Source organism: Apodemus sylvaticus, chromosome 5 (genome assembly GCF_947179515.1).
Source record: "Apodemus sylvaticus chromosome 5, mApoSyl1.1, whole genome shotgun sequence".
Lineage (NCBI taxonomy): Eukaryota > Metazoa > Chordata > Mammalia > Rodentia > Muridae > Apodemus > Apodemus sylvaticus.
The window spans coordinates 50,990,288-51,017,586 of NC_067476.1; the positions used below are offsets into that span (position 1 = coordinate 50,990,288).

General features: G+C 36.7%; 1 protein-coding gene across 3 annotated transcripts in view; it reads right to left on the reverse strand.

The window, feature by feature from the left end:
- The window catches only part of Tlk1 (tousled like kinase 1), a 118,113-nt gene that overhangs the window by 34,270 nt on the left and 56,544 nt on the right, over positions 1–27,299 (reverse strand). For 2 of the 3 annotated variants that reach the window (XM_052182665.1, XM_052182666.1), the window contains exons 3-10: positions 25,541–25,612; positions 13,186–13,261; positions 10,049–10,095; positions 8,207–8,302; positions 6,447–6,536; positions 5,243–5,335; positions 1,407–1,517; positions 1,018–1,154 (exon numbers count right to left, since the gene is read on the reverse strand). In XM_052182665.1, coding sequence (XP_052038625.1) covers positions 1,018–1,154; positions 1,407–1,517; positions 5,243–5,335; positions 6,447–6,536; positions 8,207–8,302; positions 10,049–10,095; positions 13,186–13,261; positions 25,541–25,612 — 722 coding nt within the window. Of the gene's footprint in view, positions 1–1,017; positions 1,155–1,406; positions 1,518–5,242; positions 5,336–6,446; positions 6,537–8,206; positions 8,303–10,048; positions 10,096–13,185; positions 13,262–18,868; positions 18,962–25,540; positions 25,613–27,299 lie in introns of those variants that run through there. The other variant, XM_052182667.1, reaches the window with a different exon arrangement.

Here is a 27,299-nt window from a genome sequence, read left to right on the forward strand (position 1 = left end):
ATCAAAAGGACAGATCGGCAACCAACAAATTGGGAAAAGATCTTCACCAATCCTACATCAGATAGAGGGCTAATATCCAATATATATAAAGAACTCAAGAAGTTAGACTCCAGAAAACCAAACAACCCTATGAAAAAATGGGGTACAGAGTTAAACAAAGAATTCTCACCTGAAGAATTTCGGATGGCGGAGAAACATCTTAAAAAATGCTCAACTTCATTAGTCATTAGGGAAATGCAAATCAAAACAACCCTGAGATTTCACCTTATACCAGTCAGAATGGCTAAGATTAAAAATTCAGGAGACAGCAGGTGTTAGCGAGGATGTGGAGAAAGAGGAACACTCCTCCACTGCTGGTGGGGTTGCAAATTGGTACAACCACTCTGGAAATCAGTCTGGCGGTTCCTCTGAAAACTGGGCACCTCACTTCCAGAAGATCCTGCTATATCACTCCTGGGCATATACCCAAAAGATTCCCCAGCATGTAATAAGGATATATGTTCTACTATGTTCATAGCAGCCCTATTTATAATTGCCAGAAGTTGGAAAGAACACAGATATCCCTCAACAGAAGAGTGGATGCAAAAAATGTGGTATATATACACAATGGAGTACTATTCAGCCATTAGAAACAATGAATTCATGAAATTCTTAGGCAAATGGATGGAGCTGGAGAACATCATACTAAGTGAGGTAACCCAGACTCAAAAGATGAATCATGGTATGCACTCACTAATAAGTGGATATTAACCTAGAAAACTGGAATACCCAAAACATAATCCACACATCAAATGAGGTACAAGAAGAAAGGAGGAGTGGCCCCTGGTTCTGGAAAGACTTAGTGAAGCAGTACAGAGCAAAATCAGAACAGGGAAGTGGGAAGGGTTGGGTGGGAAAACAGGGGGAGGGAAGGGGACTGATGGGACTTTCGGGGAGTGGGGGTCCAGAAAAGGGGAAATCATTTGAAATGTAAATAAATATATCAATAAATTAAAAAAAATTGTAAACATTACTAACTTCACAAGATTTTGAAATGCAAAGCCATCTGTCCACTGCTCTGTAAAAGAAGCGCCATGTCTAACTGTTGTGAAGTGCCCAAGGCGCAGCCGGTCTTGCATACTCTTCTCTCTGCTCGACAATTTCTCTTGCGTACTCTGAAAATGAGAAAAAAATCATTATATTCATTCAAAATTTTCCATCCATCCATCCATGAGACAGGGTTTCTCCGTGTAGCCCTAGCTAGCCTGGAATTTACTCTGTAGACCAGGCTAGAGATTCATCTGCTTCTGCCTCCCCAGTGCTGGGATTAAAGGCATAAACTACCACTGCCAGATTATTCATTCAGATTTTTAAAGCATGCAAGGAAAAGCAAGTTTGAGGGAAAAGAAAATTTAGTAATAACTCACCTTTTCAATAAGTAGTTTCTTGCTCATAGATATGCACTTATTTAATCGTTCTTTGTATTTTTCAAGTAATTTCTGTTGATCATCTATTTGCCGCCTGAGATCACAGTTGGCCTACATGAGTAAAAAATAAAAGGTCTAGAATCAGTGTGTATGAAAACCTTAGTGATGGTTTTGTAATAAATTAAGAAGATGAAATAAATAACAAAAGTCTATTTACTACCAAACATTAATTTAACTGCATAGTAGAAAGTACAGAAAATTTAAATACACATTCTGGACATTTATGTGTATGTTCTAAGGTATAAATTTTTGGCTATATAATCTGAATCTAAGTTCAGTTCCTTATTTGTAAATGGAAGAAGTATAATCTAGCTCAGCTAAAAGTGAAATGTGGTATATATCACGTGTAACACATTTAAGAGGAAACATGAATTTCTTCTTCCACGCTACCAGATCTCCTCAAAACACTTTCTCTACTAAATGTAAGGACAACACTGTCATTTGCTGACCCAATTAACTACTTGTACCATCCTTCATTGAACAGGATACAGATTCTGTTCACTTTGTAGGTAGCTATATACTCAAAGAGGAAATTCTCTCTAACTGCAGGGAAGTCTGACTAGCCTATCACTACAGGAAGAGAATCACTTCTCTAGCCTGCTGAGATACCCCACACCCCAAATATTCTGAATTAGGTCTGAAGGAGAGCCTAGGAATTTCACTTTCTCCATCAATGTTGCTGCTACTACTGCTAAGCCCTAAGATCCCCAAGTATAGTCCAATCATGTAGAAACCAAACTGTATAATACACTTAAAATGTTGGGAGAAATGCCAACCTACAATTACATGCTCAATAATACGGTATGTCAAAAGCAACAAAATGAGATTTAGCACAAACAGACCCTCACTTTAAAACAGTTCAAACAAAGTCTCAACCTAGTTTGAAAATCAGTATAGATGTTTGACTTGAACAACTAACCTCAAAATTTCATTTAGACTCCAGTTAGCCAAAACAAATGGTACTTGTTAAACTGCACATCAAGGGTGTTCTCCTCATGGTGTCTCTCTCCCCCTCCCCTCTATGTGTGTGTTTGTGTATGTGTGTGTGTGTGTGTGATATTTATGGGCATGTACCATGTATACTATATATCAAGATTTAATATAAAGCCATGGTAACTACAATCACTCTTCTTCTTGCATAATAATGGGAAAAAATGTTTAATTCTAGACTGTTATGAACCTAGCCAAAAGACTACAGTTTCCAGCTTCTCTTACAAAGAAATTTAAGTAAATTCAGTAAAATATTCAAGGATTCAGACAGAATTGTACCTTCAGTGGTTCTTTTCCCTGGTCTCTGCTTAGAACACACTGTGACTGTGACTATTTTTATTTCGGACCCATAGGTGGCCTCCAAGATGGAAGCCATGCACTGAAGACAGGAAACAAGTTGCTGAAGGGGCCAAGATCTCCTCTCGCTGTGGGGCAATTAGAGCTAAGTTGCTGCCACTTCTGTTCTTTCTTAAAATAGACTTCTACCTTGTGTGAGGTACTGCTGTTTATACTGTGTTACTAACAAAGACAAGTGCAAAATGCTAAAATAGTGTTCCAGGACTGATCCAGTAATACACAAAACAGAACATAGACATAAGAGAGAACGTAAGGAGGCTGGAGAGATGGCTCAGTGGTTAAGAGCACCAACTGCTCTTCTAAAGTCCTTAAGTTCAAATCCCAGCAACCATATGGTGGCTCACAACCATTCGTAATGAGATCTGACGCCTTCTTCTGGTATGTCTGAAGACAGCTACAGTGTACTTAAATAAAATAAATAATTCTTTTTAAAAGAGAGAGAGAGAGAGAGAGAACATAAGTAGGTGTACTGCACATGGAAATAAGATTTAAAGCTGGGCAGTGGTGGCACACGCCTGTAATCCCAGCACTCTGGGAGGCAGAGGCAGGCGGATTTCTGAGTTCGAGGCCAGCCTGGTCTACAGAGTGAGTTCCAGGACAGCCAAGGCTACACAGAGAAACCCTGTCTCAAAAAAAAAAACAAATTTAAAAAAAAAAAAAAAAAGATTTAATGGTGGAGCCTTAAGTATAGAAATTAACTTTTTAATTCAACTGGATAATTTGATATATAGGAAGAAATTAAAATGAACCCCTATTCCACACTATGCTACAAATCAATTCCAGTGAGATCATGAAATTGTACATCAAAAAAGCTTTATTTTACCTTTTTATTTTTTTTAAATTCTTGAGATTTATAATTGCATTTCTCCCCTGCCTTTCCTTCCTCCAGTCTCCCATATATCTCTCCTTGCTCTACTTCAAGTTCAGGGCCTCATTTTTTTATTGAAGAACATCTTTAGGCTCTTATAATCAGTTCTTTTGTTATCTTTAATAATAATTTAGTATACACAAAGTATAAACTATAAACTTAAGATAATTAATATGTAAAAAACAATGATCAAAAGACAGTATGATATATAATGAAATGACATCTCACAAAGTAGAAGAAGCCAACATTAAACAAACAAACAAAAAACCTAAAAACTGAAAACTAAGGAACATCCAGTCTAATAAAAACTGAAGAGATGGCTAAGGATACAGTCAGAGGTGCAGCACTTGCCGGGCATATGGGAGGTCCTGTGTTTGATCACCAGTACCAACATACACACATGTGCGTGCATGTTAGTAACTATAAGGAAACAAAAGGAATGATAAAGACATATATCACTGATGCCAAAAGAGTGGCTGAGTAGTAAGGGCTGTGACAGAGCAGTGTTCCAAGGTTACAATGGCATCACAGGTATTGGTGCTATTATGCTGTGGTGCTACTGGTTCACAGTGCTGGTTTGAATTACAATAGTAGGTAGAAGCTCTTAAAATTATCAACATCTAAGCTACATCACATCAATTTAATCAGAACTCCATGGGAGAATTTAAAATTAGTACTTCTATCAGGTAGGTGATCCTAATGAGTTGCAAGGGAAAAGAAATTCTGCTTTATGCCTTACTCACATTCTAAGTATACTTTGGGTATGTTTTAAAAATGTATTGTGTTTGTGCATGATGTATGTGTGTCTGAGGGTGTGAGTGCAAATGCCATGGTATTTGTGTGCAAACTCCGACTTTGTGAAGTCAGTTCTCTCCGACTTTTAGGCAGGTCTCCAAGCTTGCATAGCAAACACTTTTATCTGCTAAGCCACTTGCCAAATACCTTAGATTTATTTATTTACATACTTTCAGATTTACTTTATGTGTCTACGGAGTGTCTTGCTGGCATATATATCTGTGCACCACATGTACGGAGTGCCCAAATAGGCCAGAAGAGCACTTCGAATCCCCTGTAACTGAAGTTGCTAATCCTCAATTTATTCTTAAAAATAAAGCGTCCATTAAAAATCTCACAGGATTTTAAGGCAGTAATTCCATCCTTAATGGTATCTGATGTGGGCAGAGCGCAATACACTATTTAACAGGAAATGGGTTATCTAACTGGAGGTAGATGGCCAAAGAAAAAATTGTAAACTTATTTCTACTTCTTCAACAATTTCTCAATTCACACTCAGAGAGCTAATCAACTATTCTGACTTTAAAGAGGGTATTTTCAACATTTGTCTTTTATTTTAACTAGGAGTGTATATATCTGTATACGCGCTTGCAGAAGCTAACTACTGAGCCATCGAGCCTCTAAAGTGGATTTTCAATCACATAAAAGTACTAGAAAAAGTTTATTGTTTTAAAATACAAAACATTGTCATATTTAGTATTTTCTCAATAGTTTAACTGCTGCTAAATTAAGTCACATAATTCCTTCTCCACGACATATTACTCACCCTGAGCAAATCATCTATCCGACCTTCCTTCTTTTCCAGGTCCTGATTTTTAGTACTTTCTAATGCAGCCAATTTCAGCATTGTAAGATCAGTCTAAATATAAAGTAAAAGATAAGTAAAGATACATTTTATTATCTCTACTATATACATTATACATAAATAGGAGGGTAGATTTTATTAACTTCAAACAGTCAAGAACAATAGTTTGTGGTATGTAAAAAGACATTCCCAGACATCTTGGTGTAGTTTAAGAATCTGAAGTATAAATGCTGAAAACCTTGTATACAATTTATTAAAGCTCATACACAAATGTTTGCACTATAGATTGCTATGATAGGTATGTTTTGATCATGCAGACCTTGAACTCTTAAGAGATCTGCCTGCCTCAGCCTCCAGAGTGCAGGGATTAAAGGCGTGCGCCACCACACCCAGCTCAGGTACCACAGTCTGGACATGACTCAGGAAGACTAAGAAAATGTACTGCTGTGGAATCAAGGTGCTCCGTCAACAGATCAACTCTCCAATCTTAAGTCTGAAAATGCATTAACTAGAAACTGATGCATGTAAAATGAACAAATCAATGAATGAATAGTGGTATAAACTAGGTGTACAGTTTAGCATCTGCCTGTTACTTGCACTGGTCCTCAAATTCAATCCTGGGCACCAAAAAGCAAAGAAGAAACAACAAACCTTCAAAAACATGTGATCTGTGTTCAAAATTCATAAAACTATATATTAATAGTAATGACATTAATATATCTACATAACGATATAGATGATTCTTCTAAGTGGTATAAACATAGAGACACCGAAATGACTTTAGTATTCACTTCTAACAGCAGCATCATGAAGATACCAACTACATACATACATACATACATACATACATACATACACACACACACACATACACACACACACACACACACACACACACACTTGGTAGCTGGTTCAAAACCATTTAGTGAGCAAGACTGACTGCTCTGCTTGAGACATTTGCTCAAGTGTAACAAAGGGCCAGCTGGTGGGAAGTTGGATGCTTTAGTTCCTCCTGCCCTGCAGATGTTTTAGTTTAGTAAGTCAGCTCTTATGTTCAATTTTACTTTACAATCATATCCAGAACAAACCATAAACATTTTAATTGTTCATACAATTGGTCAGAGTTTTCCTAAAAGTCATAGTGAAATTTAAAACTATTACTTACTTGAGTGATCTTAAAGGATAACTGCTTTGGTTGTACAACAGGGTGGTCCCCGAAAGCTAATGCGGTAGGAGAAGGGCTATTCGGTCGAACCTGAAAATTAGGGTAAAATTTCTACCTCAGGTAAAAAAAAGTTTCTACTCAGCAACAATTACTTAACATTTCTGAAAATTTTTGTTTTGTAATACTTTTAAACACTTTTAACCATCAATAATTGATTCAACAAGCATTCTTGAGTACCTCCTGTATGAGACCCAGTGTGAACAACCATACATTCCTTGATCTAAAGAGGCTTATACTCAGATCCACAAAAGCTTAATGCCCTATAAACAAAGTATGGCCTGGAACAAAAATATTAAAAAGATTATCATGAATAAAAGAAGAAATCACTGAGCAGGATAGCTCATGTTTTTAATCCCATTAATTGGGAGACAGAAGCAGGTAGATCTCTCTGAGTTCTAGGCTAGACATACAGAAACCCCAGGGGTTGGGGGGGGGGGCAAACAAAAATCATAAATGTCTAGATTTTTTTAGTACTAAAATAAAGATGCATGGACATAAGTACGCTAAAAATCACACATTTATTAATGAGTATTATGGTTCAAATCTGTAAACAGGGGTGGCAACACTGTATCAATGTTATATTAGCTTTCAAAGTTGAGTCCTAAGCCTTCCTTTGTAAATGTCCAGGTATGGCATCACAAGGAACAAAATGGGTAAGACTTGACTATGTCTGCAGACAATGAGCAGAAGAGGATATAATGACAGGGTGCTTGAATAAGTAAGACAACGTCTGGTTTTTTACCAATTTATAATTCATCTTTGAATTACAGAAAGCTTTTCTGGTTAAATAGTCAATTTCCAAGTAAAGGAAAAATAAAATTTAAAATGCAAAACAATGCACATAAAAACTGTATCTTAAAATGTTAGAAACACAAATGTAGCAGGCTAATTCTAATAACTTTCTCTATGCTGAACTGAATAGCCCTTCTTTTTCTTCAAATTCCCCCTAAATGATTCAGGATTGTTTCCATGTTAAGAAATTTAATCAATAACAAAGTTAAAGAGATGCTACAGTATTTATTGCAGCCCACAGGCTCTACTGACTGTTTTTTTAGTAGCAGAGGACCACTACCTGGGTACACACAATCAATGCAGGAAACAACAGCTCCAAGATTCACTTAAAAACAGAGAAGGAGCTCAGGATGGCCCTCAACTCTCTACAGTCGATGACTCTAAATTCCTAGGAATTTAAATTTTGTGTATTTACTTATTTATTTTATGTGTATGGGTGGTTTGCCCACATGTATGCCTATGTACCTCATGCATGCCTGGTACCTGTGGAGACCTGAAAGTGTTTCAAATCACACAGTTAGAGATGTTTGGGAGTGGTCATTCTGAGTGTGAAGAATTGAACCTAGGTCTTTTGGAAGAGAAACCAGAGTTCTCTTAAACACTGAGGCATTTCTCTAGCCTAGATCTTGAATTCCCAATTCTCTAGCTTCCATCTCTTTTAAGGACTGGGATTACAGGCAAACAGCATAATGCCTCGCTAATAAACTCATGTCCAAAAATAAAAGTTCCAGAAGAATCAGATCATTAAAGAAGATTCAACTATGCCACTGAAGTGATTTACCATTTAAAACATAAACATGACTATATAAAAGTATATATAAAACAAAAACAGCACATTGTAAGTTACTCAGTATGTGTAACCTCTAAGGCAAAGACAATGCATTAGAACCTTGACTAGGAAAGCTTACAGATGAGGAAGGAGTGGAATGTGAGTGTGAGTTCTGCGGAGAACGGATTGCTGGAGGTATGCCTCTTACTGGACTCGAGCCATTTCCACCTTGGTACTGAGAAAAGAAATGGGAAAGCATAGTTGCTATTTCAGACTTGGCACTAAGGAATTAACTCAAATATATCTTATTTTATTTCTAGTGCAGGGGAGTGAACCAATGGCCTCACACAGATGGTCTACATCCCAGACCTAATTATACTTTGCTTTCAGATAAAAATCAACCAGTAATTTAAATGGATGCAGAAAAAGCAAGAACATGTTCAGTCATATAAAGCCTAAGACTATATCCTATAACAAACGATGCCTACTACACTTTATTTTCAGAGTATAATTTGTTATATTGTGGTTTACTCAAAGCCAAATCACCCCCAGAATGAACATGTTTATTTTTTTCCTCCAAAATTTAAGCAGTTTCCCAATAAATTTGTCTTTAAAGGAAACCAGTCTCTAATCTCAAAAAATTTTAGATACTTACATATGATTTTAGTCAATGCAACTATCTTAGAATCATTATTCATAAGATCTGCTATGATATCTAAATATTCAGTACATTATATAAAATAATTATATAGGACAAATCTTTTCCCTGTTAACAATAAAAAAAATCTTTACCAATCCTACTCTTTCTTATGGAATATACACCTTCAAGTGCGTATAGAAGCCACAGCCTGCCCCACTGTGATTTCCTCCTAGGTCAGGCTTCTGTGCCAAGGACAGAAGAACACAGTTCACTGCTGCTTGGTTCCTCTAGGAGTACAGTTTACTGTCTACTTCACCACATATTAATTTTAATGTAAAGTTTGGTATGAAGCTGGGCAGTGGTGGCGCACGCCTGTAATCCCAGCACTCTGGGAGGCAGAGGCAGGCGGATTTCTGAGTTCGAGGCCAGCCTGGTCTACAGAGTGAGTTCCAGGACAGCCAGGGCTATACAGAGAAACCCTGTCTCGAAAAAACCAAATCCAACCCCCCACCCAAAAAAAGTTTGATATGAATGGCTGAGATGGAAAATGGCTAGTGTGTTCATAACAACTTCCTGCAACCCAAGAATTTTTCTTTATTCATCTTATCTAGGGCTTAGTTTATCATCTAGCACATAGTATGCATTCAAGAGACTATGATTATTTGAATTTATCCCTACTCCAAGCATAACATTAACCTTGAGTGGCTTAACTAAACAGAGGGCAGTGGATTATTTGGGGTTAGAAATAGTTAAAAAAAAAAAAAAAACACTCTCTTACCCACAAAAAAAAAAGTTTTGGAGATTTTTTTTGGTGTTGTCTGAACCTAGCTCTTGTCTTACTCAGTCAATTCTGCTCTTACAAAATGAAGAAGTAACATTTGTTTTAACAAGCAATCAATGTTTTCAAACAGAAATTAGAAGCCAAAAGTATGCAGAAGCAAGAAAATAGTCTAGATTAAGAAAAACAGAAAGCACGGCTATGTTTTCCAGGGCTTCTCAAGAGTCACATCTCTTCTCAGTGACTTGGTCCCCATCCACAGGGCCCAGTGTTGCTAGGAAGCAGTAAGAACGCAGGTTCTATGTTAGTCCAACCCAGTCTGCCATCCAGGTAGGCACTTCCTCTATCTGCAAACAGACCACTAACAGCTAACTTTACCTACAATATGGGTTGCTTAACCAAGAATGTAAGAACTCTGAAAGTTTGTCGTGTTTCTAGGAAAGAAATATCACACATGTTAGCATTATTCTCAAAAGCTGACCTTGTTCTTCAAAGAAATGATTTTCAACTTGCAGAAGAACTACACAAGATTTGGAACTAGAAATAATTCTTAATAAACTTACTTCAAAATAGTCGCTAATCTTGTGGCCACGTCCCCCAATACTTTTTCCTAAAATATAAAATATAAAAAAATTATATAAAGGCCAGTCATGATTATCTACCATTTATTACATCAAAAAGAGAAAAATGCCAAATTAAAATATAACTTATTTAATTAAAAGCATATAAAACCACTTATTTAAGTGTGGCATTTTAATAAGGTAACGAGTATTAAAAAGACTAATAATCTTTCAACATTTATAAAATCTAATCAAATCACAATCTAATCAAATTTTAATAGAAACATGCCAATTTATAGAAGTACTAACTGCTGACAAGTCAGATAAAGACCACTGAAGATCCCCGTTTCTCTCTCCCAGCCTCTCCATCTCTGCACCCCACCCTCTCTTCTGAGGAGAGTGCTGCTAGGGACTGAACCCAGGGCTTCAGCCAGGCTACCATTGAGCTACACGGTCAAACCCTCAGCAAATGGAATTTGATCTTTAAAACATTACTAATGTTTCTTAATATTCTAGTAATCCCAGAAAAGAAAAAACCTAATAAACTAAAAAGACAAATTGCAACTTTGCATCTGACAAACTAAACCACACTTTGTTAAGAATAATAATGAAAACCAGCTTTGGTTGATACAAAGCCATATCTAATGAGCTAGGCAGACAACAATATGCTTGTTGTCAATGTTTTGTAAAATATGTTTTGATTTCCTTTGTCCTCCTTTTTCTGTTTTAGTTAGGGTCTGACTATGTTTTCTAAAATGTATTTGCTGCAAATTAACAGGATGTATGTTTTAAAAGTCTACATTTTAAAAACTGTTCTTAAAACCATATCGCTAAGGAAGCTTGTGACAGGTCACACTACTCTTTACATGTTCTGCCCTAAAACGCAGTCTCTATTAGTTTTAAAGAACCTTTTCTTTTTTAAAAAAATTAGGACTTGGAAACAACAAATGCTATTAAAAAATACGAACAACAGTTTCATATCAATTTATTTATATCAGACTAGATTGCAGAGACTTATCCCAAAGGAATGTTCTGTCTGTCTCTGATAACATCCCTGAAAATCGTGCCGAGCTACCACTGGCTAGTAAAGACAGACAGAGGGCTGCCTACCTAGAACCTAGTTCCCTAATTTTTTCCTCTAATTAAATATATGTTTTTATCTGGTATATCCTTTCCCATATATGTGACATTTAATTTCAGGATATAGCCCCACTTCCACTTTGTCTTTCCCTCATTAGAAATTGAATTTTAACCAAGAACCACTCCACCAATGTTCATTATTGTTAAGGAGGAAGTTAGTCCATTGTTTGTTAGTTTCAGAGACAGACATGATTTCCTAGAAGCAACAGTATTTCTATTATATATTACTGGTTACGGAGTGAAAATATAAATTAAAATAGTCATGAGGTGAAAGGGGAAGGGGTTGCTTCTGGGCTTGAAGTTCACTGTAAAGAAAAGTACGGTGGGAAACACAACAAGCTAGTGCCACTCTAAAGCAAATGTTCAATGAGGAAGAACTGAGGAGATCCAATTTAAGGAACCATTCTCACCCAGCATTTCTGTGGGTGGCAGACCAGACAGAAAAAAGGCCTGGGTTCATTTTTATTAAATGTATTTATTGTCTGAGAGTACATAGGGAGCAGTCACAGTATACATGTGGAGGTCAGAGGTCAACTTGCAGATGTTGGATCTCTTGTTCAACTATGTAAGCCCAAGGACTGAACTCAAGTTGTTAGGCTTGGTGGCAAGTGCCTTTAACTACTAGGCCGTCTCAATGGCCCCCTAAATACACTAGTTCTTAAGAACAAGTTAGCTAAACTAGTTCAGAAGCCCCACCTTATTTAGGGGTTTACTTTTAAGATTTTCTGAGTCTGTTGCTGAAATGAGTTAATGTACCTTTTGTTTGTTTGTTTTGGGATTTTTTTCAAGACAGGGTTTCTCTGTGTAGCCCTGGTTGTCCTGGAACTCATTCTATAGACCTCAAACTCAGAAATCTTTACAATGAACTTACATGTCCACTAACCATAGGTTGGAGGGCCTACTCCAAGACAAAAGGAAGCAACTGTAATGTGAGATCAAACATATTAAACACCTTTAAAAGGCCCTAGACAAATCTGCTCTGTTTCCCAGACAACTGCTATGGCACACCCTTTGATTCTAGTGCAATATGTAAGTGGTAAGGTAGATCACAAGCCTAAACACTGGCTCCAGAACACTCAACTCCCATGCATACATGACTGAGGTACCCAAGTTACTGTCCATCTTTCCAGGGACCACATTAAACAGTACCAGTGTGTTATAAGAAATCATGTCTTCTGCACTACAGAGCTGACTAAGTGGCTAAAAGTGCTTAGTGTGTGATCACATGGATTAAAATTTAGATCCCACAACTGACAGGTCCCAGCACCCACATAACAAGCTGGGCATCTTAACACACTTACAACTCCAGGTCTAAGCAGAACGGAGGCAGGAGGATTACTAGGGCTTGCTGGCTTCCAGCCCAAGCAAGAAAAATGAGTCCTAGGTTGAAGGAGAGATCCTACCTCAAAGAGGAAGAAAGTGACAGAGGAATCCTGACATATTAACATTTTCTGGCCTGTGTACACAAGCACAGATACACTCATCTGCAAGCACATATGCACACAAGCACCACACACACACACACACACACACACTTTTTAAGATCATGTATAATATAATGACAATAACTTTTAAGTTTATATCACAAAAAGTAGATATATAAGAAAGGATGAAAATGGGCATAACCAAAAACAAGTGCTTTAATTTAATGAGAATCTATTCCTATAATTTTTTTTAAATAAGAAAGAGAATGGGTTGCTAGTTTTAAAATGAGATAAGACTGGAAAACTGAAAGGAGATTAAAAAGATGCCTACCAGATTCTAAACCCAAATAAACAATATAGAAATGTTAACGTCTCCACACAGTAATCATGAGCTACCTATCTACAGTACAAAGGCCTGCAGTCTCATGCTATTATAAATGCAAAGAATACATACTAGATAGAAAATATCCGAAGCACAAAGCCACTTATTCACCAGTTATGGCCTAATTAGTTAAAAGTCAGAGTAATGAACTGTTAAGTGTGTACAGTCTCTGAAGGAAGATGGCGTCTGCTTACCCTGACTACTTTCATTCTGATTTTCTGCTTTTCTCTTTCTTCCCCTGGATGACTCAGATTGTTTCTTCTCTGGTGTCTAAGGAAAATAAGTTAACAACATTTTAAATTACAGTCTTAATATGCAAAATTATTACTGTCAATATAAAAATGATCTTACTTTTGAGGCCAAATAAAGCATTCAATGGTGCCCACAGGATGCAAATTCAATCACTGGCATGCAATTTATTTAGAAGATATAACTGAAATTCACATTTACAGAATTTGGCTTAAGGAAAAATGAGAAATCTGAGAATAATTAGACCTTAGTATTCTTAAGTCAGAAGAGAGGAAAATTAACTTTTTCCTACTTTTTTACTATTCATATATATTTAGTCTATAAAAATTAAATTTCAATGAGAAAATAGGGACAAACAAAAACTGACATATTTAACCCAAACTAAGAGACCATTCATCTGAATGCCTGGCAATTATTATTCAAGAACAATTATAGTAAAGTAATAGATTATGTTTGGGGGTAGGGGTAGGGGTGAGGATGGGGGTAGGGGACAGTCTTACTATGCAACCCAGGTAGCTATCTACCTGTTTCTCTTTTGAGTGCTGAGATTAAAGACTTGCACCACCATACCCAGCTGTATCTTTGAATTCCTTACAGATAAAAATTCTATCTTCTTCACACCTCACCCCTTCACTATGGAGCCTAGCATGTTATTACTGGACAAATAGACGAATGACTAACAATTTGTTCATGGTTGTACTATTAGTACTATATAGCAAGAGTCAAAGCAAATTTAGTTTTGTGCAACCCCCAAATCTAAATGCTCTTTAAATTCTCTCTAATTGACATGCTTCATGCCCTGGATCAAAACCTAAATGAATTAACTACAGGTATTTCAAAACATTACTGTATATTTGTGTATTTAACCATCATATATTGCCTGATTTTCACTTTATAAACCATAGATTTTTTTAAAGGAAATCCTGTTAATTTATGAAGAATCCTAACCATGCATTAAAATAAAAACAAGTCCCTGAGTAATAAATTATTCATATTCCAATAATCTCTGACAACAAATAAAAATTGGGGGGGGGGGGCCCTCAATATATAACCTTAGTTATCCTGGAACTTGCTATGTAGAGCAGGCTGGCCTTGAACTTACAGCAACCCTCCTGTCTACAGAGTAACACTCTGTCTCATGAGTGTTGGAATAAAAGGTGTGTGCCACCTCACCCAGTCTACAACAAATAAATCTACCACCCAAGAAATAACAATTGTTCAGAGTAAACTAACACCACACTAAGTTTAAAGCACACTAAAGTCCTATTTGAATTCTATTTTTAGATTTTAACTAAACCACACGACAAAAATCATAAAATTTAATTACAAAAGTAATAGTAGAAATCAGCAGTTTTTATTTAGAAGATACCATGTTCTAAGTGGTTCACTCCAAGGAACACCCATTTAGATAGGCTGAGAATGCTACATTTCATTGGGGGAAAACAGATTTCTTTAATGCAAACCATTAGAATGCTAACATTCTGGCCATCACAAGAGGGCTGGAGTGAAATTGTAGTATATCACGTACAAATTTGCAAACATATTTAGGAAAACATTCATTACACAGTTCACTCAATAAGCAGTTTAAAATGAGATGCGAGTTTGAGAAATGACGAGGGGAGAAAAAATCTAAAATAACTTTAAAGTACAAGAGATAGGAAACAAGTGGTAATGTCCAGAAGGACTGTATAGAGTGAGTGAAAGACAGACTGTGAAGCCACAATACATTTAGGTTAGCTTGTAAAGTGAGCATTGCTATTGAACCCAGACCTTCTGCCTGCCTGGGATGTCCTAACGTTCCTTCTTTCACTTTGTGGACATTCTTGGGGTTGTATGGAATGGCATTTTCTTAATAAGCCAGGTACCATGAATTTCTGAACAGACTAATAAACCCTTGATCTAACATGTACTACAATCACTGTCATATCACACCAGAAATCCATTTACTGTCAGCACTGTAGGAATGTGGGGACTGGATAAGGAACACACTTGGAACACAGCACCTGAAGTATACTCAGTACACAATGATATCAGATGTCAATCAATTATTTTATGTTAACAACTACCCTGTTAATCACCCCATATGTCCATGCACTTTGTTTCAAAATTTTATGTTTCATAATGTAAAAGGATTAGTAGTTTCTACCCTCATAAGCTTACAAGTAATTTACAAAATGTGAAATAGAAAATAGAAAAATATTTTCTATTTATGGACACACTTAACACTCTTTCTCCCTCAGAACCTACAGTTAGGCCAACAACAACCCTAATGCAAATGTACATAGAATAGTTGGGTTTAAATATAAATAATCCGAGTAACATTGATATTAAACAAAATAAAAATCCTCAATGAAGGCCAGCACTGCTAATCCTCTGAATCATTCATTTGTACACAGGCCTCTCGGAAGATTTAGAATTTTGGAGGAAAACATACAGAAACTCACAACATATTTAATCACTGTAGTGACTCGTCACTAACAAAGTTCAGAATACTACCTGCAATTTTCAAACTGTCTTACAAATGCCTGAAGAAAGAAAAGGACTCAGAAATTATTAAAGGAAAAGATGACTATGCTAAGGCTCTAACCTACAGAGATACATCTGATGCCACTGCTACCCACACCTGAAGAGACGGCATCTTATTTTAATATATTAATTCTATTAGCGCTCCTTTGAAGAAGCATATTACGACTATAAAAACTACTCATCACACTCAATGGTTTCCTTGAAGCAATCCAAAGACATCAATGACACAACTTGTATATATATGTAACATGTGAAATTTTCATAGATCAAATGCTTTCTATAGAACTTTTCAAGTTTATTATTGTCCTTGCTTATCATGATATTTTTCTTTCCTTCTCTACCTTTTTCAGCTAACCCACAGTAGCTGTAAGGATTGACAGAGAAGGTAGAGCTGAATTTGTGTTAGCGCGAGGTGAAAAGAATACATGATTATAAAAGGCCTAAGACTCCCAACCAACAGCAGAACAGTGACTGGGAGAGAACGAAGGAAAGACTAGTACACATAAACAGTTTAGCTTTACAAAGGCCGGGCACTTGAGACACACTATTCTGACATTTGACTTGATATAGTACAAACTTACATAGTATTTTCTAGCACTTGAAAATTTGTTTGAAAAACAAAAGTGCATTTTAAAGCACTCAACAATTAATGAATGCTATACTTTCATTGAGACTTAGATTAGTGTTTGCCAAAGGTTTTATAGCTAATCATGTGCTTCTTGGTTTATATTAGAGGTGAAGTTGTCTTTGTTCAATGCAAAAAAGTTTATGGTAAGAACAAGGAATGCTAGTGCTGTGGCAAAAATAAATCATTATGAATCTTATCCCTATAAGCCTCAGACGAGAAAGACCCTTAATATCACCAGCATAAATACACTAAACAAAGAATTACAGTGTATGAAGATACAGCACATCAACGGAAAGGAGGTTGACAATACAGTTTGCTCTATTACCTAGAATCTGCAAAGCCTAACTAAACAGGCAATGCACATCAGATAAAATCTTAACAAAATCACTATAGCTAACAGGGCAACATTTAATTTCTCTCCAACTAAATTCTTTAAAACTTAAGCACTTTAAAATACACGAAAAAGTTATAGTAATATTGAGTATCTTTGATGAAATATTCATTAAGCCAATGATTGACTTGAAAAGTATAATTCATTGCCTGTCTGAATGTTTCATATCCACACACCAAATTCAAAGATGGTTATTATAATGTGAACAGATGTCATGACCAACTTTTGCCTACAGCTGATAAGAATAGAGTTTCATTTTTTTTAATTTTAGTTTTATGTATATTGATGTTTGGGTTGTATATATGTACATGTAGTATGTGCATATCTGTTACCTACAGAGGTCACAAAATTGAATTGAATTTCCTAGAACTTGAATTCTAGGACATTGTAAGCTACCACACATATACTAGGAACTAAATGTGGGTCCTCTATATGAGAGCAAAAAGAGCTCTTAACCACTAAGCCATCCAGCTTATCCCACTGGTCAATGGCTAACCACATTTTTGGACAGAATTTGTTAAACTGGATTGAGACAGGATAATAATTGAGAAATATCTTTATTACTTAATGGCGCATATCAAAACATGGATTCTTATTTTAAAAAAAAAAGTCAATGCAAATTAATGCCCCTCTCCCCAGAATGTCAAATGTGTAAACAGTCAGTTTTCAGGGTTGGAAATAGCTCAGTTGTTAAGAGCTCTGGCTGCTCTTTCAGAGGACCAGGATTCAATTCCTTGCATCTCCAAAGAGGTTCACAACTATTTGTGACTCCAGTTCCAGACCTTACAGCCTCTTCAAACCTTTGCATCAGGTTCACATGAGGTATATAGACATAAATGCAAGCAAAATATACATACGTGTTAAATAATAAAAACAAATGTTTAAAGATACCCTGTTTTCTCTAAACTTTAAGAACTAGATTAGAATATAGCAAATTCTGTTGTAAATTTTTTTCTTGCTTCCTTGTAGTTTATTGCATTTTTATAAAAACTTATTATGAAATATGGACATTCAAATTCAAGGATAGTTCCAGCTACTAATGACTTGAAACTTGAATTGGCCATCCCTGAAAAAGCGACAAAACTTTAATAATTAATGATTATCCAGAAATCTTCACATGAAACTTTGACCCCTCAAAGGACATTTGTACACTGCTAGCTCCAACATCCCCTGTAGAAGTTTACATACACACCATCCTAAGGCCTCATCATCAAATATAAGTTTTTCTTGCTACTCTAAATAAACACACTAGCAAGTCTGGGTGTATTTTATTTTATGATGCATTGCTTCTTTTACATGACAGTATCGTATGAAAGTGGAGAGCAGCAGAAGAAATGAGTAACCACTCAACTCAAAAACGGACAGTTGCACTCTTTTAAAGCCTGCACATTTCCATGTTGTCACACATGGCCAGCGCCCACCCCTGAGAAGGAGTCTACCCCGACATCTGCCCTCTCTGAGCCCCGACGACATCTTACTTACATCCTCTCATTCGAACCTAAGCTTTTACTTGGGTCATTTAAAACTGAATCCCCATATGTTAAAAAGAACATACTAAGTTTTCAATATTAGTGAAGAATAATTTGATAATTTAGTGCGCCATTTTCTTTTTGTTATGCACCATAACTGTTTATTCACGTTCTCTTTTCTCTGGCTTTTCCTTTAGAATTGCTAAGTAGAATGCACTATAAAATTAGAATCCAGCTGAACTTTCACCTTATTCAAATTATCTTGTCAGCAGCTTTCAAGCCACAAACTCGAAACCAAACAGCCATATAGGACAGTTGTGAGGGATGGGTTGGGTGAATCTGAGAAGCAATAACTTGAGTTAATTTACCCTGCAGCCTTGACATTATTAAAGTAATTACAAAAGCAAATTTTAGAACAGTAGTTTCAATTTATGTCCCATTGTGATACACACGAAATGATAACTGTCTTGCATACATGCACTGCAGTCAGTACCTTAAACACAAGTTCCTAGTTTTACACACACACACACACACACACACACACACACACACACACACACACACCATGACACATTATTTCTCTAAAAAGATTTATTTTTACTTTATGTATTTACTTTCTGGATGATTTCCTGCATGCATCATGCATGTGCGTGTAGAAGCCAGAAGAGGGGGTGTGATCCTCAGGAACTGGAGTTACTGATGGTGTGAGCCACCATATGGATGCTGGGAACTGAACCTGGGACCTCTGCAAAAGCATCAAGTGTTCTTAATCAGTGAACCATCCAACTGTCTCTGATAACCTTAAGTGTAAATGTGGTGAAGGAAATATGAATTGCTTCTCAGCCTTTGACGAAGATCAAATGTAGAATATTCACATTCCAAAATTTAACTTCAAAGGCTATCAGTCTGTACTTAACAATATTAATATATGAGAATACTTACCACATTTCAAGATCTGTATACAATAATTAGCACTATTGTAGAATAAGTGTAGAGCTCAGTAGTAAAGAATTTGCCTGGTACATGCTCTAAGTTCAGTTCACACACACACACACACACACACACACACACACACACACACAAACACTCTTTCTCTACAATAGTACATTTTATTTATCTCATGTGTGTTTGAGTGTAGATTAGTTTTATTTTCAACAGTTCTATTGGCAATGATTTTCAATAATTTACAAAGTTTTTATTTCTAAACAAAGTCTCCATTCCAAATATAACTATTTCTAGAAAAATGTCTTTAAAACTCTAGAAGTGATTTTGATGTATCATTGGGACAAAAATAAGGCTATCTATCTAAAGTCATGATAAATTATGAATTTCCTGTGTAATATGCATTTCATAGTTTCTAAAATTAAGAATATTATTCCTAGGCTAAAGAGATGGTTTAACAACTAAAGTACGGGCTGCTCTTGCAGAAAATTCAGCACTCACACGGTAGCTCACAACCATCAGGAACTCTGGTTTCATGGTATCCACTACTCTCTTCTGGCCTCTCCCAGCATCAGGCATGCCCTTGGTGCACAGACACACATATACACAAAACACCAATCACATAAAATGATACATCTTCTAGTACAATTAAAAAACAAAATTGTGCCATACAGCAGAAAACTAATTAGGCTATATAAATACACTGGGCAGTAGGATGTCATGGTTACTTGGTTATTTTAGAAAATGAGAAATAAAGGACCATTAGTAAAATAGTTCCCATATTTTGTTGCCATAAAAATGCATCTTTCTAGTATCTTTAAAACTCTACTAAAGAATAGAACATTGAAAACAAAATTCTCAGCAAATACTAGCTTAAGTGCAGAGCCTGTACAATCTAAACATCACATGTGAAATTAACACCTGTGAATGCTCTTATCCAGACCTTTCTTGGGCTGGCATATCTGACAACTACTACAAATTATCTTAAACCTAAAGACTCTGTACTCCAAATTAGTTTTCTGAAGACTAATTAGGGTGATTATCCAGCAAGCTCCACACTACCTTAGCCATCAAGATAGAGCTCTCCACACTTTTATAGTTAAGAGTATCATTTTACAATGAGACAGGTTTTTGAATTAGAATTTCTACCATTAACTTACCATGTGTGTGACTATGGGCAAGTGACATTCTGTGAGCTTATTTGCACATTGGTGATTTAAATTTTAGATAGTTATAATTCACCTCCATGGTTAATATACTTTAAATTTTGTCTGCTCTGTTAGTGAATAGACCTTTAGCAAAAGATATTTCCCTCCCACTATCAGACAGTATTCGGCAATACCTGAAGGCATTCTAGCTACCACGGAGCAGAAGAGCCGAGGAGACAGTATTAAATACCTTCACTGATTATATAGGACAGTCTCCTCTGTTTCCCTCAAATTATCCAGTGTAAGGTGTTAAGCCTCACAAACCTTGCTCGGGTTTAAGTGTGTAGGAACTATTTGTAGCTGGTACACTGAATTTTCACTCACTTATTAACAAGGAATACTTCAGAGGCTGTGTAAAGACTGGAGGATTTTTACTGATGATTTATAGGTTGTATATTTAAACCTATATTTAATTTAAATGGTCCCACATTTTGTTTTAAATTTCTAAAGTGGTAAATACTGGTAAACTATATTTAAGAAGTTTACTGGGGTTCCTAGCAATATAGAAGAGCTGTAGAACTCAATCTTGAGAGCTGAAAGTCTGAAAACTTTCGATGACTTGACATACTGGCATCATGTGACATAATAGGTGCCACGAGCAGCTAAGATGAATGGCACGGATTGCTGACAAAGAGGGACAAAGATCCTTCATGAATGAGATGGGTTGGCAGGGACGTTTACATATTCGTTCAAGAACCTTCTACTCATCATCTACTATACTAGAATGAACTTTCAATTAAAAATCTCACTTTTTTCTTCCATTAAGTTTTCTATTCAATTAACTTGGAATTATTTTCTGCCTGAGAACAGTAAACCAAAACCATCTGCCCCCCCCACACACACTCATTCTCTCTCTCTCTCTCTCTCTCTCTCTCTCTCTCTCTCTCACACACACACACACACACACACACTTTTATAAAAGGTAGTATTTAACAACTTTTTGTTCAGTTGCTAAATAAATGCCTAGAAAACAATTATTTCCAAGTTTTCAGAAATACTCCAAAAACTTCCAAAAATACTCCACGGGGAATCTGGGTGCTGATTCTGAGAAGGGAATCAGAGAGGGGTCGGGGGAGAACATCGCCATCCCAGGAGATTGATGAGCATGCCCCTCACACTTTTATGGAAAAAATACCAATAACCAAAGACAGTCCCACATATGGGTAGTGTGCACTATTGACATGACTATAGCCATGTCAAGGACCCCAATGCCGTGCTCTATGTGAAGACTCTGATGGTGTGTGCACTAAATGTGATATAGCCTGAGCCTGCACTCCCCTGCAGAGACCCCTACCAAGAGTAGCTCAACTTGCCTCTTCTACTCAGATGTATAAAATAAACACAGAGTTTCCTGGCTGGTGCTGGTGTATCTTCACTGAAGCACACAGCCCACCCAATCCCAACGTTATCATTTTCTTCATTCTCCAGCACCCCTGACAGGTCAAACCCTAAGATGTGCAAGGTAGAGGCAAAACAGTTTTTTCCTTAAGCTGTTCTTATCAGGTATTCTATCACAGTAATAAGAAAACAGCTAATAAAACTCAAAACCATTTGGGTGGGTTACAAATATCAGTATTTATTTCTTCAAGATTTTTGTCACACTAGGACATACAAATACATAATGTATATATAAAGCACCAGTGTGATAGCACCATGTCTCACAAAGTCTGGAAATTCTCTAAAAACTCTAAGAAAAAGAAAGGACTGTATTAGCAAAGACACCAAAAGCTCCCTGAAGCATGTTTCAGGAACCACAGGAGCCCTCAGCCAGCACTTTAAGGTGTGGTTATCTGAACCTAAGCCTTTACTAACACCCATGCCAGAGACTTCTGTGTCTTCACCTCTGGTCTTCCGCTACCTGCAGTACCATCTCATTTATCAGGATTACCTAGACAGAATTCAACTTATTACCATCCAGTCACCTTCCTTCTGGCTGGCCTGTCTAAAACGGTAAAATACTTTAAATCATTCTAGACTCCTTCCCTTTTCTTCTTTTTCTTAATAACATCAAATCCTATCCATTCTTCTTTTTGAGTCTAGTAGGATACATCAGCTTAAAAAACAGAAACAAAATACTACGGAACTACTGCCCTAAGCATTGGGGTCCACTGCACATTAGAGTTTGAAAGTCAGGCCCTGGAAAAAGAAACAGGTACAAGGATGCAGACGGTTCAGAAGTTATTGTCAGCCGTCTTCCTCACTCTTCAAATATGGTCTCTCACTGAACCTGGAGGTCACTGATTGGCTAGACTGCTTAGTCAACAAATTCCAGTGATCTGCCTCTATTCCCCTGAACACAAGGAACACGCTGCCACACGCAGTTTTTTATGTGGGAACTAAGAATTCAAGTTCTTTATTTTTGCACAGTACACTTCACTGATGTAACAACTTCCTAACCCCCACAAAAGGTTTTTATTCTGTAATCCTACATCTAAAAATAAGTCATATATGCATAGATGAATAAAATAAAAGTATAAATTAAAGTAGATTTAATCAACCTAATACTGAATATAACATAAGGCACTTTTCAGTGTTAATAGTAAGAAGACAGAAGAAAATATGGTTCTGGGTATGTGAACAGAAAACAACTGGGAAAATAGTGAGTTAAAACCCTAAGTACTAAAAGAGCAATGGGGTGTACACATTGATTCTAATCTGTAAGTAAATGCTAGGAGGAAAATGACTGAGCTGAGGGTGTGGTTAGGTGAGGACAGCTCACTAAACGACATAAACAAACCTTGCAGTATTATCTGCTTATAGAAACAGTATTTTTTAAAAATTATATTAGGGTGCTAGGACTGTAGAGTATCTGTATGTCAAACAGACTCCAGGACCTGTTTCCATCCCAAAAATAACAATCAGGAAACAGATTTAAAAAAAAAAAAAAAGGCTTTGAGTTGTGTCAGGAGACAACGGGACTACCTAGATTAGACTACTCTGCATATTTAGAGCCAAGAGCACTTCTATTTCATGACCACTTCATCTCAACGCCTTAAGTCATAACCTAAGAACATTCATATTCACTGTGTACAAAATTATTTTTTCAAAGAAACTCATATAAGGTTTCTACTACAGAGATAAAACCTGAGATTCGTTTTCCGGATAAGCAACTTCTGACAAGGAAATGTAGAAAAATGAAAGTCACTTCTTTGACTATTAGGGAATATGTACAAATTGAAGAAATGTCAAAATACTGTTCCACTAGGCTTAACTAACAATTTGTAAAAATCCCACATACAGAATACAGGACAGCAAAAGCCAAATGATTTTCAAGATTTCCTAATGCTGCCACAAATGTCTGCACAAATAAATCTGTACAAGTACTACAGCTAGTTAAAATCCATCTAAAAATATAGACATGGAATTGTTGTTGTTGTTGCTGTTGGTCTCCCTGAGATAGGGTTTCTTTGTGTAGCTCTGGCTATCCTGGAACTCTCTCTCTACAGACCAGGCTGGCCTCGAACTCACTGAGATCCACCTGCCTCTGACTCGAGAGTGCTAAGACTAAAGGTGTGCACTGCCACTGTCTGGCAGCCAAAGAGTTCTTTAAAGAAAATTTTTATTATTAGGTTAATTCCTCTAAAAGAATCCAAATATTTGATCTATAACCTGCATTATGAATATTGGTAACTAAGGAAACATAAAAACATTTTATCCCTATGAAGATCTTATGTCGGGAACCTAACTTTTACTATATTTTTCTGTTTAAAAAAAAAAAAACAACAACAGAAAGGAAAAATAACAGAAAGGAAATACATCTAAAGTTACTTTACTGCTCTTCATAACACATGATTATGAAAGAACATGTGAAATTACTGATTATACTCATTTATGAAAAATATCAAGAATATTCCAAAGTCCAGAAGAAATAAACTAAAAATATTCTTGATAAACTGTTTTGTTTTTAACTCCACTCGGTTTAGAACTAAGCTGTTTTAAAGCTCTTAGTACACATGTGCTCATCTGAAAACTAAACTGTGAACTGATGCTACAGGGCGGCTACCGCTTACCTCAAGGGAACCTACTGCAGATAAAGTCCCGTCACTTGCACAGTCCTTTCAGCTGCCTGCCAGTTGTCTCTGTGGAAGGGAAAGCCTGATGAGTGAGAACCCTATGTCACACTCCTATGGAGTGCAGGGTGCCTGTACAGCTGCACATGACTGCCTGCCTGCAGGGTTCTAGATTCTCTCAATAACACAGCTAAAGAGAAGCCACCTTTGAGTTTCTCTCTCCATCGGACAAGGAAGTCAAATGCAGTAGATTTCCTAAGTGTTAACAACCTATTGGCAGAAAAAGACTAAAAGAACCCACTACATGTGTTACATTGAGAGGAAAAACACAAACATATACATGCACGCATACATACACACATAAATTGGTTAAAATTAATGGACAGAACTTGTATAACCGGAGGAGAGAAAAGGCTAGACTCACAAAAAGTCACTTTATCAAAACAAGAATGCTAAACCCAAATACATTTGTGTCCACCATTCTTAGAAGACGCCATCAAGTATATCATGCACAGAATGAACCATACTGTGGATCTAAATGTCCACTTATAAACACCACCTACTTTGTTGGTGAGGTCAGTAAATGGGTGCTAGCAAGAGGAATTTATCACATTTTAAAAAAAGTATACAAAATGAAAACCATCAGCTTGATTCCACCATTAATTCTACAAAGAAGAAAGATATTTTTATAGCTAGAAAAGTACACAAACCCTTATAAAGATCAATCTAAGATGGGAAATACCAAAATAATAATTTAAAAACTACAAAATGCAGCATACTTCAAAACCCACATTCATCTTATAAAACCATGAATGTCTGGTCTTCCATTGATAACACCTTTAGATTATTCACATGTAAATTAAGTTATAAAATAAAAAACACTGTATTCTTTCTAATGTCAAATATAATCCTTAATCTCAATGTTGTGCTTCATTAAGGCCACCCCCACTCCCATCACCACCACCCCAGAGGAAGGAAAAAACCACTACATAAAAAATTCTAAAAAAACCTTTAAAATAGTAACCTTCAGTACCAAGGCTGGGAAGGGGAGGGAAGAGACGGTCATTTAGAAGACAATGCAGAGCTCTTACTTTCCCAGCACCACATTTAAAATAAAATTACTTACCTCTGATTCTTTGTCACTTAGAGATCCTAAGCTTCCAAAACTGTGATTAGAACTTTCATTATTTGTTGAAGCCTATAAAAGATTTTTAAAGGTGAAAATTAGTAGTGATTTTAAAGAAACGTAACACAAAGTATAAGACCAATCTTTATTTATATGAAAATCGAGTATAATTTCTTTAATCAAGGAAGCTAAGCAAGAAAGGTAACGTTCTCAATGCTGCAAGCAAATGTCTAGAATGATGTGTCAAGCTACCAAAAGCCTGCTGTTTCATGATCCTACTTGTATTGGTGATTTTTTTTAAAAAATAATATCAATTCAAAAGCAAAACTGGGCCATGTCTGGGTAACAAGATCACTAAAGTTCCCATCTAATGTAAGGAGAGCACCAGGCTTGGGCCTCAGTCATAATGATCCCATTCCGTGTCTCACCTGCACCAGTCAATGTAAGGAGGCATCATCCACGCACCTCTGTCATCCTAAGATCCCATTCCATGGTGTGAATTTAAAAGGGGCACAATAGTACAATGGTAATAAAAAAAAAAAAAAGAAATATCCAGATAAAAGATCAGAAGAGGGCTGCAGAAATGGCTCAGTTAGCAAACTGCTTGTTGTACATGGCAACCCAAGTTCAAACCCCAACACCTACATAAAATACAGACACAATAGCAGTATGTACCTATAATCTCAACACTCCTGAGGCAGAGACAAGAACCCCCCTGGGGCCTTCAAGGCCAACAGGTCTATCCAAACAAAGGAGCTCCAGTGAGACGCAGTCTCAAAACATAGGTGGGAAGCTGAAGAGATGACTCTGCCATTAAGAGCACTGGCTGCTCATCCAGAGGACCCCAGAGTCCACATAGTAACTCACAACAATCTGTAACTTTAGTTTTAGCATCTGACTCATTCTTCTGGTCCTTACAGGAACCAGGCATGAAGTGGTGAGCAGACATACACGCAGGCAAAACACCCAGTCATATACTAAAATGAAAACGTCTAAAGGTATGATGGAGAAGACACTGGCATTGATCTCTGGCCTCCATAAACATGAACACATATGTGTAAACACACACAATGTTGTAAAGGCACAACCTACAAATCTCAAAATAAATAAAAAACACCTCAGTTTTGATGTGAACCCAAAAGCAAGAGCCAAGGGAAAAACCTCTGTGGGAAAAGCCGTGCTGAACCACCTTAGCGACTCAGCCATCTAATTTCTCAAAAAGCAAACACGATGGGCCAATTGTATAAAGTTACTACAAGAAAAACAAAGGTACAATAAGGGCCCAAGTTAATAAAAGTACCAGAGACACCCACAAAACAGGTGAAAATTGTAACCTACTATTTCAAATTGAGATACAGCATTACAAAAATGGTTTATAATAAGAAAGAACACAACAATAAGATTTCTAAACATGAAAAAGTGGTAGACCTCAAGGAAGCTTCAGAAATAGTGCCCCTAAAGAACAAGCAATAAACACAGTCAATGGTACTTTAAGAGAGCCCTAAGGTTACAAGAACATTTTGAAATCATAAGGAATAAAGATTTCATGTATTATGTATTTGTTTTGCTTGTGTGTGTGGTTCGCATACAAGCTGCAGGAGGCAGCTCTCTGCCCATCATCATGTGGGTCCCAGAACTGGAACCACACTTGCTGGGCTTGGCAGCAAGCCCCTCGACTCACTGAGCTACCTCATGAGCTGAAGAAAAACAAGAGAAAGCAAATAGGGAAGCACTGGAGAGTGAACAGAGTGAAAAGAAT